Raw genomic sequence first — 17664 nt, 5'->3', positions numbered from 1 at the left:
CTGCCCCTCCCCAACCATCTGCCACCACCCACCCCCTCCAACACCCCACCCCCAGCTGTCTGTACCCCTGTGGAGGTCAGCTGGTCGCTAGCTTTTCCTTTTCCCCTCCCCATCTCCTTAACACCCCACCCTCCCGCCCCACTCAGAGAGCCCCACTCACTAATCTTACACCTAATATACCTGGAGCAAAGTCCAGAGGCAGGGACAGAAATGAGGTAGAAAGAGGAACTATCTGGCACTGACTTCTCCTATGTCAGCGAGGCATTCCACGGAGAGGATCACGTGGCTGTAGCCCACCTTCAGGGGTTGGTGGTCTGAGACATACACCAGTGTGAACAAACATGTAACAAGCACAGAGTTGCACAATAAAAATGTCTTGATTATTTCAAAGAATCAGTGAGCTAATTCTGGTCTGTGGAATCCGAGTAGGACAGAGATGTGGGCCGGCCTCAGGGACGGGGCTTCAGGAAAAGGGACAGGAGTCAAGGTAACTTCATGATCAAATCAGCAGATTGAAAAGTCTGTTAGCTTGTTGCAAAGAGCCCACTGGGCCTGCCTCTTCTGCTTTACTAGCCAAGTCATCTTGGGCCTTGGCCATCTGCTTATTTGAGCCTCAGTTTTCGTGCAGGTGGTTCAGTGTAGGAAGTACTGCTGTGTAATCTTACATGCTTGAGTCCCGTTATGAGAAGCCTTATGCAATAGCCAAAAGTCCCCCAAACCAAAGTCCCATCTTATTTGCATCTCTTGAATGCAAAAAGGGGAAGCCAATCCGTTACTCACCTCGATTCTCAAGAGCAAGGGTCCTCAAACTACGGCCCGCGGGCCACATGCAGCCCGCTGAGGACATTTATCCGGCCCGCCGGGTGTTTTTGCCGCCGCTGCCTGTCCTGCTTAGCAGCCGACTTAGCACAGTGTGCATAGGAATTTGTTCATAGTTGTTTGTTTTTTTTTAACTATAGTCCGGCCCTCCAACGGTCTGAGGGACAGTGAACTGGCCCCCTGTTTAAAAAGTTTGAGGACCCCTGCTCAAGAGTGACCCTGCCAAGTTCCTTTTACCATCCAAGCTGCCTACGAGGTCCTTGAAGGCCATCGGCCTTGAGAAACCGCTTAGCTTTTCTACCTCCCTCAGTCGCCCTACCAATTCCCTGTTGTATTCACTAATTCTGACTTCCCAGTAGGTCCTTGCAACTTCCCTCCACTTGTCAGGTTTGATCTCTCCCCTCCCATTCTCCTGCTATGCCAATGGGCAAAGGCCCGTTCTCCGTGGGAGCGAGAAGGTGTGGTTCACCCACCTCTCTTCCCTGTCCCCCTTTGCTCTGCTCAGTACCTGAAAGCTCTCAAAGAGAAGAGGAGGTTCTGCTCATCCTCAGAATCACACAGAGTGAGGCACTGATTTCTTATCAGTCTACTTTGCCTCCATTTTATTTTTGTTTTTTTGCACTTTATCTTTATTGTTGGAAGTATTACCACCCCCTCCCCAGGCCTTCACCACACTGCTGTCTGTGTCCGTGGGTTATGCATATATGCAAATAAGTTCTTTGGTTGAACTCTTCCCATCCCTCCCCACCTCCACCCCCCCCACCCCCCACCTCCACCCCCCCCTCTGAAATACTTCAGTCTGTTGCATACTTTAATGACTCTAGTTCTAGTTTGTTTGTCAGTTTATTTTGTTCATTAGATCTGTGATACTTGTCTTTCTCTGACTGGCTTATTTCACTTGGCATAATACTCTCCAGGTCCCTCCATGCTGTCTCAAGGGTAAGGTATTCTTCTTTTTTGTATAGCTGCCTAGTATTCCATGGTATAAATGTACCACAGCCTTTTTATCCACTCATCTGCTGATGGGCACTTGGGCTGTTCCCAAATCTTAGCTATTGTAAATTGTGCTGCTATGAACACAGGAGTGCATATATTCCTTTCTGATTGGTGTTTCAGGCTTCTTAGAATACATTCCTAGAAGTGGGATCACTTGGGTCAAATGGCAGTTCAATTTTTAATCCTTTTAAAATATATTTTATTGATTTCAGAGAGGAAGGGAGAGGAAGAGAGAAATAGAAACATCAATGATGAGAGAGAATCATTGATCGGCTGCCTCCTGCATGCCCCCCCACTGGGGACAGAGCACAACCCCAGCATGTGCCCTGACCTGGAATCAAACAATGACATCCTGGTTCATAGGCTGATGCTCAGACACTGAGCAACACTGGCCGGGCTATTTTTAATATTTTGAGGAAACTCCACACTGTTTTCCATAGTGGTTGTACCAGTCTGCATTCCTAGTGTACGAGGGTTCCTTTTTCTCCACCTCCTTGCCAGCGTTTGTTGTTTGTTGATTTGTTGATGATAATCATTCTGGCAGGTGTGAAGTGATACCTCATTGTCGTTTTAATTTGCATCTCTCTGATAGTGATGTTGAGCATTTTTTCATATGTCTCTTGGACATTTGTATGTTCTCTTTGGAGACGTGTCAATTCAAGTCTTCTGTCCACTTTTTAATTGGATTGTTTGTCTTCCTTTTGTTGAGTTGTATGAGTACTTTATATATTTGGAAATTAACCCCTTACGTATCATTGGCAAATATGTTCTTCTATAAAGTGGGTTCCCTTTTCATTTTGATGCTGGTTTCCTTTGCTGTGCAGAAGCTTTTTAGTTTGATATAGTCACATTTATTTATTTTTTCTTTTGTTTCTCTTGCCCTAGGCCAGTGGTCGGCAAACCGCAGCTCGCGAGCCATGTGCGGCTCTTTGGCCCCTTGAGTGTGGCTCTTCCACAAAATACCACGTGCGGGCGCACACGTACAGTGCGATTGAAACTTCGTGGCCCATGCGCAGAAGTCAGTTTTCGGTTCTCAAAAGAAATTTCAATCGTTGTACTGTTGATATTTGGCTCTGTTGACTAATGAGTTTGCCAACCACTGCCCTAGGCGACATATCTGTGAAAATTCTGCTACATAAGATGTCTGACATTTTGTTACCTATGTTTTCTTCTAGGATTTAATGGTTTCATGACTTTGTATTTTTTTTTTTTAGTTTATTCTTAAGTATTTTATACATTTTAAGTTTATTCTTGTGTGTGGTGTAAGTTGATGGTTTAGTTTCATTCTTTTTTTTGCATGTACCTGTCCAATTTTCCCAACACCATTTATTACAGTGACTATCTTTACTCCATTGTATTCTCTTGCCTCCATTGTCAAATATTAATTGAACATAGTGGCTTAGGTTGATTTCTGGGGTCTCTATTCTGTTTCATTTATGTATATGCCTGTTCTTGTGCCAGTACCAGGCTTTTTTTTATTACAGTGGCTTTGCTATATGATGTTGTGATCCCCCAACTTTGTTCTTCTTTCTCAAGATTGCTGCTGCTATTCAGGTTGGTTTTTTTTAAATTCCATATAAATTTTTGGAGTATTTGTTCTAGCTCTGTGAAATATGCTATTGGTATTTTAATGGGATTTGCATTGAATCTATAGATTGCTTTGGGTAGTATGGCCATGTTAATTATGTTAATTCTACTAATCCATAAATACGGCATATTCTCCCACTTCTTTATATCTTTTTCTATCTCTTTTTTCATGTCCTTTAGTTTTCTGAGTAAAGGTCTTTTACATCCTTGGTTCATTTTATTCCTAATTACCTTAATTTTTTGTTTTAATAGTAAATGGGATTGTTTTTAAAGTTTTTCTTCCTAAGAGATCATTATTGGTGTATAAAAAGCCATAGATTTCTGGGTGTTAATTTTGTATCCTGCTACATTGCCAAATTCATTTATTAAATCTAGAAGTTTTTAGTATAGTCCTTAGGGTTTTCTATGTACAATATCGTGTCATCTGCAGATAATGACAATTTTACTTCTTTCTTTCCAATTTGGATACCTTTTATTTCTTCTTCTTGCCCAATTGCTATGGCTAAGACTTCAGTCCTATGTTGAATAAGAGTGGTGAAAGAGGAAATCCCTGTTTTGTTCCTGTTCTTAGAGAAAATAGTTTTTGTTTTTGCCCATTAAGTATGATGTTGGCTGTATGTTTGTCATATATGGCCTTTATTATGTTGAGGTACGATCCCCCTTTTCCTACTTTGCTGACAGTTTTTATCAAAAATGAGTGCTGAATTTTGTTGTATGCTTTTTCTGTGTCTATTGATATGATCATGTGATTTTTGTCTTTCAATTTTTTTAATGTGCCCTGTGAATATTACACCAGCCTTGTATACCTGGAATAAATCCCACTTGGTCATGGTGTATGTTCTTTTATTATGTTGCTGAATTTGATTTGCTAATATTTTGTTGAGGATTTTAGCATCTATGTTCATCAGGGATCTTGGCCAGTAATTCTCTTTCTTTATCTGGTTTTGGAATTAGGATAATGCTGGCCTCATAAAAGAGCTTGGAGGGGTTCCTGCCTCGTGACTTTTGGAATAGTTTGAGGAGGATGGGTGTTGGTTGTTCTTTGAAGGCTTGGTAAAACTCCCCTGTGAATCTGTCTTGACCAGGGCTTTTGTTTGCTGAGACCTTTTTAGTACTGCTTCAATGTCATTAGTTGTTATTGGCCTAATCAGGTTTTTTATTCTTCCTGATTCAGTTTTGGAAGATTGTATTTTTCTAGGAATATGTCCATTTCATCCATATTGTCCAACTTGAGTTGTTCATAGTATTTTCTTACAATCTTGTATTTCTGTGGTGACAGTTGTTACTTCACCTTTTTTCTTTCTGATTTTATTTATTTAGGTCCTCTCTCTTTGTTTCTTGATGAGTCTAGCTAAAGGTACATCATTTTTGTTTATCTTTTCAAAGAACCACCTCTTGGATTCATTGATCTTTTGTATTGTTTTTACAATTTCTATGTCATTTATTTCCACTCTGATATTTATGATTTCCTTTCTTCTACTTACTCTGAGCTTTTCTTGTTGTTCTCTTTCTAATTTGTTTAGTTGATGTGTTAAATAATTTATTAGAGCTTTTTCTTGTTTCTTGAGGTAGGCCTGTAATGCTATGAACTTCCTTCTCAGGACTGCTTTTGCTGTGTCTCATAGATTTTTGGTTGTTGTGTGTTCATTTTCATTTGTTTCCATTAAGTTTTTTTTTAAATTTCTTCCTTGATTTCATTGATAACTCATTCATTGTTTAATAACATGTTATTTAGCCTCCATGTGTTTGAATGTTTTTGGGTGTTTTTATTGTAATTAATTTCTAGTTTCATACCATTGTGATCCAAGAAGATGCTTGATATGATTTCAATACTCTTGAACTTGTAGAGATTTATTTTTTTGTCCTAACATGTGGTCAATCTTTCAGAATGTCCCATATGCACTTGAGAAAAATGTATATTCTGCAGCTTTGGGGTGGAATGTTCTGTAAATGTCAATTAAATCCATCTGTTCTAGTGTGTCATATAAGGTCTCTGTTTTTGTTGTTGTTAATTTTTTTTTGGAAGATATATGCAGTGATGTCAGTGTGCTGTTAAAGTCCCCTGCTATGACTGTAATCCTGTCTATGTCTCCCTTAAGGTTCTCCAACAGTTTTTATATACTTAGGTACTCCTATATTGGGTTCATATAAGTTTACCAGAGTTATATCCTTTCGTATCATGTAATGGCCATCTTTGTCTCTTTTTATGGCCTTTGCTTTGAAGTCTATTTTGTCAGATATAAGTCTTACCCCTGCTTTTTTCTTTTTCATTTGCATGGAAAAATTTTTTCCCCATCCTTTCACTTTCAGTCTGTGTCAATCTTTTGTCCTGAGGTGGGTCTCCTGTACACAGCATATATATGGGTCATGTTTTCTTATCCATTCAGTCACCCTATGTCATTTACATTTAAGGTTATTATTGATAGGTAGTTATATATGCCATTTTTTTCCTTTCTATTTATGTTCCTCTCTCTCTCTCAATTTCTTCTTCTTAAAGCACTCCCTTTAACATTTTCTGCAATGCTGGTTTGGTGGTAATGTACTATTTCAGCCTTTTTTTGGGGGGTGGGTGCAAGGTCTGGGAAGCTTTTTATTTTCCCTTAAATTTTAAATGATAGCCTTACTGGATAGAGTTATCTTGGGTTCAGGTCCTTGTTTTTCATTACTTTGAATACTTCATGACAATCTCTTCTGTTGGGAAATCAGCTGACATTCTAATGGGTACTCCTTTGTAGGTAACTTTTTTCTCTCTTTTGCTGCCTTTTAAGATTCTTTCTTTGTTTTTAATGTTAGACATTTTGATTATGATGTGTCTTGGAATGAGTCTCTTGGGGTTCATCTTGATTGAAACTCTCTGTGCTTACTGAATGTGTGTGACTTTTTCATTCACCAAGTTATGGAAGTTTTCTGTTATTATTTATTTAACCTGGTTCTCTATCCTTGCTCATTTTCTTCTCCTTCTGGGATCCCTATGATGCAAATGTTGTTACTTCTCATGTCCCAAAGTTCCCTTAAACTGTCCTCCTGCATAAGTTTTTTTTTTCTTTTTGCTGCTCTAATTGAGTATGTGTTTTTTCTACCTTGTTCTCCAAGTCAATGATTCTATCTTCTGCCTCATTTAACCTACTTTTTATTCCTTCTCATGTATTCTTGATGCCAGATATATTATTCCTCATTTTCAACTGATTATTTTTTTAAAATATATTTATTGTTGAAAGTATTACATAGGTTCTCCTTTTCCCCCCATTAACCTCTCCCAGCATGCTCCCCACTCCAGGCCCTCACACCCCATTGTCTGTATCCATGGGTTATGCATATATGCATACAAGTTCATTGGTTGAGCTCTTCCCATTCACCCTTCCCTACCTTCCCAGTCTGTTCATGCTTTTATGTCTCTGGGTCTTACTTATGGTTTCTATTTCTTGTTTCATACTTTTGTAAGTCCCACTAAGTGTCTTGAAATTCTCACAAAGTTCCTTGTATATCTATTACCATTACTTTGAACTCTATATCTGATAAATTGCTTGCCTTCATTTTGTTTAACTCTCTTTCTGGAGTTTCCTTCTTTTCTTTTATTTGGGGGTTGTTTATTTTGTTTCCCCATTTTTGTTCCTTTGTATTTTTTTCTATGTATTAAAATAAATTGCTATCTTCACAAGGTGGCCTTATGTAGTAAATATTTTATGGGACCCAGTGGTGCAGTTTCTTAAATCCCCTGATCTGGGTTACTTGTGTGTTACTTGGGCTCTCCCATTATAATTGGGTCCTGAATGCTGCTGTCCCATTTGTGAGAGGAATTTCCTCTGAAGTTGGCTGACTGTGAGGCTCACTCCCAACCACATCGTCCAACCTATTGCCTAGGTGCTGGCAGATCAAAACAAAATAAAACAAAATAAAAACATACAAGGCCCCTACGACAACAGCAAAAGCAACCACAAAAGAAGAGAGAATTTGAAAGGAGAAAAAGTACAATAGAGAAGAAAAGAAAAGAGGAGGGGAAAAAAGAAAGGAAGAAAAATAAATATGAAAGGGCAAAGATGAAAGAAAGAAATTATATCCCTAACTGGTTTGGCTCAGTGGATAGAGTGTTGACCTGCGGGTCGCAGGTTCAAATCCAGCCAAGGGGATGTACCTTGGTTGCAGGCACATCCCCAGTAGGGGGTGTGCAAGAGGCAGCTGATTGATGTTTCTCCCTCATCGATGTTTCTAACTCTCTCTCCCTCTCCCTTCCTCTCTGTAAAAAAATCAATAAAATATATTTTAAAAAAGAAAGAAATTAAGAATAAATAATAGGGGAAGGAAAATTGTATAAAAGAAAAGAGAAATAAAAATTATGTGAAGGAAAATAGAGGAGAAAGCAGAGAGACAAAAAATAAGAAAAGGAAAAACAAATAGAAAGAAGGAGAAAGAAGAAAAATAGAGTAAGAAAAGGGAAGGGAAAAATAGATCTATAAAAGAAAAAAGAGAGCCGAAACCGGTTTGGCTCAGTGGATAGAGCGTCGGCCTGCGGACTCAAGGGTCCCAGGTTCGATTCTGGTCAAGGGCATGTACCTTGGTTGTGGGCACATCCCCAGTAGAGGGTGTGCAAGAGACAGCTGATCGATATTTCTCTCTTGTCGATGTTTCTAACTCTATCCTTCTCTCTTCCTCTCTGTAAAAAATCAATAAAATATATTTAAAATAAATAAATAAAGTGATAAAATAAAAAGGATTATTAATTTAAAAAAAAGAAAAAAGAGAGACTAAAATAATCTACACTAATAAAAGAGAAAAATGCTAATTGACCATACCTTTGCTATGCCCACAGCCAATCAGAGAGAGTATGCAAATTAACCCAACAAAGATGGCGGTTTATTTGCATATGCTGAGGGAGGGAGGAGTGAAGACTGAAGACAGCATAGAAGGAAGAGGGAGGGAAAGTGGAAAGCAAGATGGCTGCCAGAGGGAAAGCGCGGGTGGGGCAGGCAGCAGCGGTGTGCACGGCTGCAGCGGCTGCTTGCAGGAATCTTCCTGCAATGGGCCCCTAGTAATCAATAAAGAAGAAAGACACAGAAGACAAAGGGAAAAAAATTAAAGTGGCATTAATCTCAGCAGACTTCAGTGCCTCTTGGGAGGTCCCTTTGGATCCTGCTCTTCTGATTACCAAGGCTGTTCTGTCTGCCAATGCTGGGCTTCCCAAGGAGGTACTTACATATTAACCACTGTCAAGAACTGTCCTCCTTTGGCTGTCAGCAACCTGTTGGAAACTTCCAGGGATCCACAGTTTGTGTCTTTCTCCACAGGACTTGGCTGCTCGCAGGAGGGGCCACGCTGCACTCTAAGGCCAGTTCCATTAGCAGTGCAGGGCCCAGTCATGGGTCAGCAACCTTTCCCAGGTTACCAGCTCTACCTCTGCCTACCTTCACTGGCCAGCCTTCTGTCAAACTTAATCACTCAAAAGTCTGTTTCTGAAAGGGCCTTAGGCAGAATCAGGAGTCTGGACCTGTGGGTCTCCCCTAAGGGGGAGGTGCCATTCAGATGTCAGGGAACGTGGTGGGTGTGTTTCCCTGTCCCAGAGCTACTCCTCTGAGAGTGACCCAATATTTTCCTGCCGAGTTGGGCAGGGATCCTCATATGCAGTACAGGGGATCCGCTGGAAACCTGGAGTTTCTGTCAGCTGTCCTGTGAGAGGGAAGCATCAGGCAGGTTCCCAGGATAGTCGGGTGGATGGCCCCATCCCTAATCCAGTCACTGATGTTTCCCGAGACTATTAAAAACTTTAGGCTTGGCCTCTGCAAAGGTCAAGATGCAGGGTGTGGCGGGTCCTAGGTGATACAGCCTGCCCCATCCTCAGGAGCCCAGCCTGAGTTCCAGGCCTCGATCTTCTCAGGGAAACAACCCTCCCATAGCCCAGCGATCCCTCTTCATTCTTGGCCTGCCACCTGTGGAAGCTGGGTCAGCTCCTCTCACCACCTCATCCTTCCGACCAGTCTCCAGGTGCTTTCTGCCCTTCCTTGATATAAGTCTCTTCCTCAGCTGGGCCTCAGTTGGTAATTCTGGGTGAATGTTCCCCAGTTTAGTTGTATTTCCAGCCTGGCCCTGGGAAGGGATGCAAGAAAGGTCTGCCTATTTGGGTGCCATATTCCTCAAGAACTGTCCCATTTGAATTCCTGTGAGTACCATCAGTTTTTCTGGAGGAAGAAGAGACTCCAAGAACTGCTTAAATTAGAAGAAAAGGGATTAGGGGGGTTCTTATTGAAAATGAGGCCCAGTATCATTCAGCCATTCAACCAACATTTACTGAGCACATGTCAATGCATCCAGCACAGAGCCAGTTATAACACAGTCCTAATTTGGGGGACTCTCTGGGGTGCCCAAAGTGTTTTAGGGCAGAGGCCCCTTGAAGAAGCTGGAGTTAGCCCCGAGCCTGATGAGGCCTGGCACAGGTTTCCTGGCAACAAGTGTTTTCCTTCCCTCCTGTCCCTGAGCCTGGCCTCTGACATAAATCTATTTCATGACCAATTGACCAAGAGATGTGACTATGAATAGGCACTGCTGAGGTGTGTACAGCAGTTGGCTGGGGAGCTCTAGGGCCACAGCCCTCTGGAGACTCTGGGCCACACGCAGCCCTCTATCCAGCTGCGGACCTCACCACCCTCCCAGGGCCCAGACTGTTCAACTCCCTGAGCTGCTATTATGTGTGCAAAGAGCATAGACAAAGCAGACAGAAATCGTGGCCCTCACTGACTAACATTCTAGCAGAGGAGCTAGCAAATCTGATGTCTAGAGCAGTGAGTGCTGTGAATAAGCACAAAACAAGAGGAATACAGAGTGACTGGAGCAGGGGAGGGGACTGTTTGGATGGAGGGATCAAGGAAGGCCCTCTAAGGAGGCAGCACTGGCCAGAGACCTCAACCGCCAGGTGGGCGGGGCCAGAGTAGAGACCTTGAAGACCTGTTGTCTCCGGTTGTGCCTAGCTTTGCTCTTCTCCCAAAGGCTTGTTGCGGGAGGTGAAGTGGCACTCCTCTTGCCTTTCCCCTTGGTTCTGTCAATTTCTCAGTGATTTCCAAAGAGGAAATACTAGACAACAGGTGGCAGGTTCTTCTACATTCCAAGAGGTGGGCCTGACCATCATCCGTGGGACTTAGAAGGGAGGCAACCTGGAATCAATTTAGTGACTGAAGTAGAAAAAGGAAATTAGATGATTCCTTTGGAGGGAGCTGTTGATATGCAGCCCTCACCTGAAGCCTGGTGAGAAGCAGGCCCGGAAAACCACCCAAAGAAGCGTATTTACTTATTTAGGGAGACTTCGAGTGTGGGAGGGGCACAGTAGCTTGGTGAGCAACACACACCCCCAAGAAAACTGAAGTCAAGAGGTTGTTGTCAGTCTGAGGCAGCAGAGATAGAGACAGACAGACAGACAGGGAGACACGTACATACTCTGAGATAGAGAGACAGAGAACCACAGAGACAACCAGGGGCCATTTTAAATCGCATTGCGGAGGTCTTCCTGCTGACAGGCGGTAAATGGCCAAATTCCCAGAAGCCGAGAAAGGAGAGCTAAGCAGCTGGCTGGGCCCGCACCGTGCTGGCCGATGTCCTCACAAGTGCCCCGGGAGGGTCCCCTTTGACATCCACACAGCCCCGTTACTCCAGTGCTGCCAAATGAGGCCTTGTCTCTCCTCCTCCTCCTGCCAACACTGGAAGGTCGGAAACCAGTGTGATCCTGCCAAGGAGGAGTGCTCCTCACCGCATGTGCCCACACCTGCACACAGTGGGGGGAGGGCACAGGCCACACCTTGAAGTAGTTATGTAATTATCCCACATATGAATGACCAAATGGAGAGAGTGTGGGGACTAAAGTGACTGGAACCTGCAGCCTGCCCAGCAGCTCCTCCAGGACTGGAGAGCAGGTTTGAGCAGGCTGGGGTGGAGGCAGGGGCGGGGGGTGGGGGGGAAGGCAAGACAAAGCTGTGTTCTGGTTGTGTCACCAATCCTGCTCCTCCAAAGTGCTGGCTGTGCACTCCTCACTCTACTCAGAAAAAGCCTCCAGTGCTGCCCTGTCCCCTTCCTGTGTTCACGTCACCCTGGACCCTTACCTCCTTCCATCTGGCCTCAGCTCCAGCAGGCGATGCCCCATTAGCTGCTCATCCAGGCTGCTGGTGCCTTGGGCTAATGGCCCTGCCACCCCACCCATCTCTCCCTTCCGGCCCACTGCCCATCCCAGGCACCCTCCCTCAGCCCAGCAGGGGGACTCCAGAGCCTCAGAGACATCTGGCAGCACCAAGAGGTGAGTCCTTCTTTCTGTGGCTCCTCTCTACACCAACAATTATTCCCCAGACTCCCAAATCCCCCTGCTTAGGGCACCCCCAAAAATCAGCTAGGGTCATTCTCATGGGCACGATGGGACCTGGCTTCCCTTGGGCTCTCTGCTGGGGGGACCCTTTGGCTGCCCTTGGCCATAACCTCCACCCTACTCAAACCCCAACTTCTCCTTCCCTGGGCTGGGAGTTGCCACCAACCCTCCACTGCTGGACAGGTGGTCCACGATGGGGGAGCAGCTACTTCTCTTCCCAGGGAGTTGGGGGCAGGGGGGGTGAAAGCAGAAGTCTAACTTCCATGTCTAACAAAAGCACATACTGTGGGGCCCAACTCTGTTTTGAATTCTCTCTCCCCCTTCTCTCCCCAGAGTCTCAGAAAATTAAGCAGCCTTCGCTCTTCTGGGACCTGCACGCTTTCGTTCTATGTTCTCCGGTCAATCCTCGATCACATTCTTTATTTTAAGAGGTGATACAGTGGGAAGAAAGCAGAGGCCTGAGGGCTAGCGGTGTTGCTTATCATCCGGGCTCCCCTGCTAACGGACTGCCACCTCCCTCTGTGGGCCTCCGGCTGCAGATGGCTTCCAACACTCTGAGCGGTTTGTGACTCCAGAGCTCCCCTCCTCGGGCCCGAGATCTGAGGGCAGGGAACAGTGAGCACAGGAGCCAAGTGGGCCACCGGGCCCGGCCCCATGGACCTGCCCCCGCAGCTCTCCTTTGCCCTCTATGTGGCCGCCTTTGCACTGGGCTTCCCACTCAATGCCCTGGCCGTTGGGGGTGCCGTGGCCCACGCCCGGCTCCGCCTCACTCCCAGCCTTGTCTATGCGCTCCACCTGGGCTGCTCAGACCTATTGCTGGCGGCTTCTCTTCCCCTGAAGGCGGTGGAGGCCCTCGCCGCGGGAGCCTGGCCTCTGCCGGCCCCGCTCTGTCCTGCCTTTGCCTTGGCCCACTTTGCTCCGCTCTATGCGGGTGGTGGCTTCCTGGCTGCCCTGAGTGTTGGCCGTTACCTAGGAGCTGCCTTCCCCTTGGGCTACCAAGCTCTTAGGAGGCCCTGCTATTCCTGGGGTGTGTGTGTGGCCATATGGGCCCTTGTCCTCTGTCACCTGGGGCTGGTCTTTGGGTTGGAGGCTCCGGGAGGCTGGATGGACAATACCACCAGCTCCTTAGGCATCAACACCCCAGTCAATGGCTCTCCAGTCTGCCTGGAGGCCTGGGACCCAGCCTCAGCAGGCCCTGCTCGCCTCAGCCTCTCTCTCCTGCTCTTCTTTCTGCCCCTGACCATCACAGCCTTCTGCTACGTGGGCTGCCTTCGGGCACTGGCCAGCTCAGGCCTGAGTCACAGACGGAAACTAAGAGCAGCGTGGGTGGCTGGTGGGGCGCTGCTCACACTGCTGCTCTGCTTGGGACCCTACAATGCCTCCAATGTGGCTGGCTTCTTGCACCCCGACATGGGAGGTCGCTGGAGGAAGCTGGGGCTCCTCACAGGTGCTTGGAGCGTGGTGCTCAACCCATTGGTGACAGGCTACTTGGGAAGGAGGGTTGGCCGGGGGACATCATGTGGGGCAAGAATGAAAGGGGGTACATCCCAGAAGTAGTAGCCGCTGCTGGGGGGCAGGAACATGCAGCAGAACCCTGCTGCTTCTCTAGGCCTCTGGTGGGGGCTGCTCCAAAGGAACTGCAGGGTGGCCTTGCCCTTGGGGCACCCCTGGAGCCACTTATGGGAAGAACTGAGTCTGGCAAGATTGCATCCCATTTGGAAAGAAGAATGGAGGCCAGGAGCTGGGTCACAGGAAAAAGGTAAGTTGATCTCTGCACACAGCAGCGGGCTCTCCACATCTGTCTCTCCTCTCCTTGATACTCACCTGCCTGCCTGCCAGTGTGTAATGGGCAGAGGCCTTTTACCTGCGGGAAAGTAGGAGGGAAGTTTGCTTCTAATCTAGAGGAAATGCCATTCTGATGATACATTTTGGGAGATGTATTTCCTAGGAAAGAACAACTTAATTTCTGACGGAGACAGGAGGCAAAATAATGACACTGTAATACCACTAGAAACTCACAAGGGGGCAGCATTAGAACTGTGAACAGGAAGTTGGGGGGAAGGGATGCTTCAGCAGTGGTGGGGAGAGGGGGGGAATATTAGTAACACCAGAATTGGTCGCAGACAAATACAGAGCCTCTAATACACGCCAGTCACCATGCCAAGTGCTTTACTAGTGTTGTCTCATTTCATCCTCACACAGTCCTTGGATTCAGCCATGCAGCTGGGCAGGTTGTTCATTAACTCAATTCTAGCCTGTGGTTTGCTCACCAAGCCATATGCCTGGCACGAGGGGGGGGGGGGGGGGGGGAGGAGGGGGGGGCTCCATCCAGGGGAAGCAGCATCTTATTATAATTGGAACAAAAACACCACCCACTTCTTAAACAGTACATCTTGGTGCAGAGCAGGGCTGTGCTCGCCTGGGGGGGGCACCTTTTTCTAATTTGCATAAAGGTGCTGCATGAGTTAGTGACTGTTCTGAAGAGCCCCAGGGAGTAACTGAAGCCATTATCGTCTCTATTTTGCAGGAAAAAAAAAAACCTTTCCCAAGGCCCTACAGCAAGGAAGGGGCAGATGTGGGATGTGATCTTTCAAAGCAGGGCCCCAAGGGTCAGGGGACATTTGGAAAACTTAGGGTATTGGGTTAATGCCTATCCTTGGGGTCCATTTTAGGAAGGTGGACGGTGGCACCCTGAACCCACAAGAAAGCAGAGAAGAGAGAGGCCATAAAGGAGACAGACACTTGGGCATCTGCTCTGACCAGGCCAGGGGTAGAAAGCACATTTGTTCCTCTGTTGCTGACAGTGCTATGAACATATAGGAGCGCCAAAAGTGGTAGCTACATGCCCAGCATGCGTGAACTGATTTATACAAGTTATTTATTTTCATGCTTAAATGTCTACAAGGGCAAGGAATTTTGTTTTATTTTCTGATATATCCCCAGCACCTTGAAGAGAGCTTAGCACACAGTAGGCTGTCAGTAAACATTTGCTGCATGAGTGAATACTCACAATAGCCCTCCAAAGAAAGTTTCATTATCCTAATATATAAAGAGCCAGGGTCTGTAATGTCCAAAACGACCGAACGGACAACCAAATGCCAGTCTGCGCATGCAGCAGGTTAGGGTGAGCGGGGACTGGCAAGCGGGCTGAACTGCTGACCTCTCAGTCCCTTCTGGGTCGTGGGCACCACGGCGACCCAGCACTGACTGCCGCCGCCAAGGCGGGTGTGATGCGACTGGTCGGGGGGCCCCCGCCATCACCCCACAATCACCCCGCAGAGGGAGGCCCAGGTCACCTGGCCAGCGGTGGTGGGCGGGGCCTCCCATTGTGGGGCAATCAATCACAGAGCTCCCAGACTGCAAGAGTGTGCAGGCCAGGCTGAAGGAAACAAGGCCGAGTGCACTAGTTTCATGCACCAGGCCTCTAGTCTGTTTTATAAACATGGAAACAGGCCAGAGAAGTAACTTGCTGGAGGCTCTGTGGGAGGCAGACACAAGTTTGTTCCCTGCACTGTGGTGATACCAGAGAGCTTCCCTTAGCAGCTCAGGGGGCCCCCCTACCCCTCCCATAATGCCAGAGACTATTCTCTCTCCCACTGCTCTGGAGCACCTGCTGTTGGGCCACTTCTTCCGGTTACTTGTGCCTCATCCTCATAGGCGAGATTTCAGTTGCTCCCTGGGGCCCATGGACCTTGCATGATCCTCCTCTGGCATCACCTCCTGACTCTTGGCCCTTGAACCCTAAACCTTCTACCAGTTCCCACAGTGGGTCAAGCCTGTGCACCTGGCATTCCTTCTGCCTGCAGTGTTTCCTCCAGCGGTTCTCTGCCTCTGTAGTATCCTCCCACCACTCAACCCTCCCAACCCTCTCATTACCAACTGTAAGCACCACCACACCAAAACCTTTGTTCTGTCCACTACTTACTGAGATAGTATTTACATATCATAAAATTCACCCATTTGGTATGTACAATTCAATGATTTTTAGTAAATTTACTGAGGTGTGCAACTATCACTATAATTCAATTTAGAACATTCTCATCACCCCAGTCAGATTCCCCATGCTCATTTACAGTAACTCCCACTTCCACCCCCATTCCTCAGGCAACCAGTCATCTACTTGTTGTCTCTATAAATGTGCCTGTTCTGGACATTTTATATAAATGAAAACATATAATACACAGTCTTTTATGTCTGGCTTGTTTCACTTAGCATAATGTTTTTGAGGTTCATCCACATTATAGTACACATGGGTATTCCATTCCTTCTTATTGCAGCTAGTGTTCCATTGTATGGATATGCCACATGGTTTATCCATTCACTAGCTGATAGGTCATAGAGAGATGTTTCCATTTTTTGTCCAGAGAGAGAGAGAGAGAGAGAGAGAGAGAGAGAGAGAGAGATAATGAGAGAGAATAATTGACTGGCTACCTCCTGCATGCCCCCTACTGGGGATTGAGCCCACAACCCAGGCATGTGCCCTGACCAGGAATCGAACCGTGACCTCCTGGTTCATGGGTCCAATGCTCAACTACTGAGCCACACCAGCTGGGCGACTAATGCTACTTGAACATTTATGAGCAAGACTGTGTGGAGATATGTTTTTCTTTCTTTTAAGTAGATACCTACCTATAAGGGAATTGGGTCACATGGTAAGTTTATGTTTACCTTTTAAAGAAACTCACACTGCTTAAAAGTGACTCCACTGTTTTGTATTCTCATCAGCAGCATGTGAGGATTCTCATTTCTTCACATTCTCACCAACACTTGACATTATCTGTTTTTACTATTAGCCAGCCATTCCAGTAGCATGTGAATAAAATGGTATCTCATTGTGTTCCATAAACATTTGAATGAATGAATAAATAATCTCTGAAGCTGGACAGAACTTGGGTTTGAATTCTGGTGGTGATTACCTGGAGCAAGTCACTTCTGCACTGTGAGGCACAAGGATTTCAAGACATAATGGTGATACCTTCAGAAGCAGAATATCTGCTATAGGTTATGTGCCCCCAAAATGGTAGCTGCCATCATCATCACCACCATCATCATTATTATTATTAATATTATTATTACCATCACCCCAGGGACAAGCCCCTACCAGTGACTGGGATGATGGCAACTAACACCTGCTAAGTGCTCATCCTACCATGTCAGGCTCGCTTCTAAGCATTTTGATATGTATTAATGCTTTAATCTACACAGTAACATATGAGATTGGTACTGTGAACATCTCTGTTTTAGATGAGAAAGCAGAGATCCAGAGAGTTTACGTAACTTGCCCCATATCAGAATTAATAAGTGACAGAGCCGGCATTGAACCCAGGCCATGCTGTCCATCACTGCATCCTGCTTCCTGTCCTTACAAGGCAAACTGGATGAGTGCCATTTAGCGAGCAGATAAAATGCAAGCGGAGGATGGGGGAAGGAGGGGTGAAGTCTGCTCAGGCCTGGTGGGGGCATTCCATTGGAGGCTGCCCTAGGAGCCAGGCCCACCGTTGTGGAATTTGCTCTTCATTTTGCATACAGAGCTAAAGGCATCTTTTGTGCTGTGGCTCAGCAGTGAGCGACGTCATGGGCACTGCCAGATCTTTATCAGTCCCGTCAGAATAATAGCTAACTGCACTTGTTCTGGAGGAGCCAGCAAGGTGCCCAGCAGCTGAGCACTTGGGTTCTTAAACAAGCAGGTGAGTGCGGGGCCCTGAGTGACTATGTGGAGGAGCAGCTTGGCGCTTACTTTACTGGGGGAAGCAATAGGAGACAGGCTGACCCACTGGGGAAAGCTTCAGGGGGCAAGAGAAAGAGCGGTGGTGAGGATGTTCTCTGTGGATTGTTGAGACGCTGCTGGGGCAAGATCTCCACCGACGCTGCCATCTCTCTCCCTCTCTGCCTCACAACCTCTCTCTCTCTCTCTAGTGGCCATCACC

The 17664-nt window shown here is 46.2% G+C and overlaps 1 protein-coding gene across 1 annotated transcript; it reads left to right on the top strand.

Moving 5' to 3' along the window:
- Window positions 1-12391: 12391 nt before the first annotated feature.
- On the top strand, window positions 12392-13294 carry FFAR1 (free fatty acid receptor 1). Its single transcript, XM_008139813.3, has one exon. The coding sequence runs from the start codon at window positions 12392-12394 to the stop codon at window positions 13292-13294; it is 903 nt and encodes a 300-aa protein (XP_008138035.2).
- The last annotated feature ends 4370 nt before the right edge of the window (window positions 13295-17664 follow it).

Source organism: Eptesicus fuscus, chromosome 21 (genome assembly GCF_027574615.1).
Source record: "Eptesicus fuscus isolate TK198812 chromosome 21, DD_ASM_mEF_20220401, whole genome shotgun sequence".
NCBI classification, from domain to species: Eukaryota; Metazoa; Chordata; class Mammalia; order Chiroptera; family Vespertilionidae; genus Eptesicus; species Eptesicus fuscus.
The sequence above is the reverse complement of the archived record's forward strand: the minus strand, read 5'-3'. Positions and strand labels throughout refer to the sequence as shown.

Coding starts and splice junctions, on each gene's coding strand:
- FFAR1 (XM_008139813.3), top strand. CDS start 12,392: ATGGACCTGCCCCCGCAGCTCTCCTTTGCCCTCTATGTGGCCGCCTTT.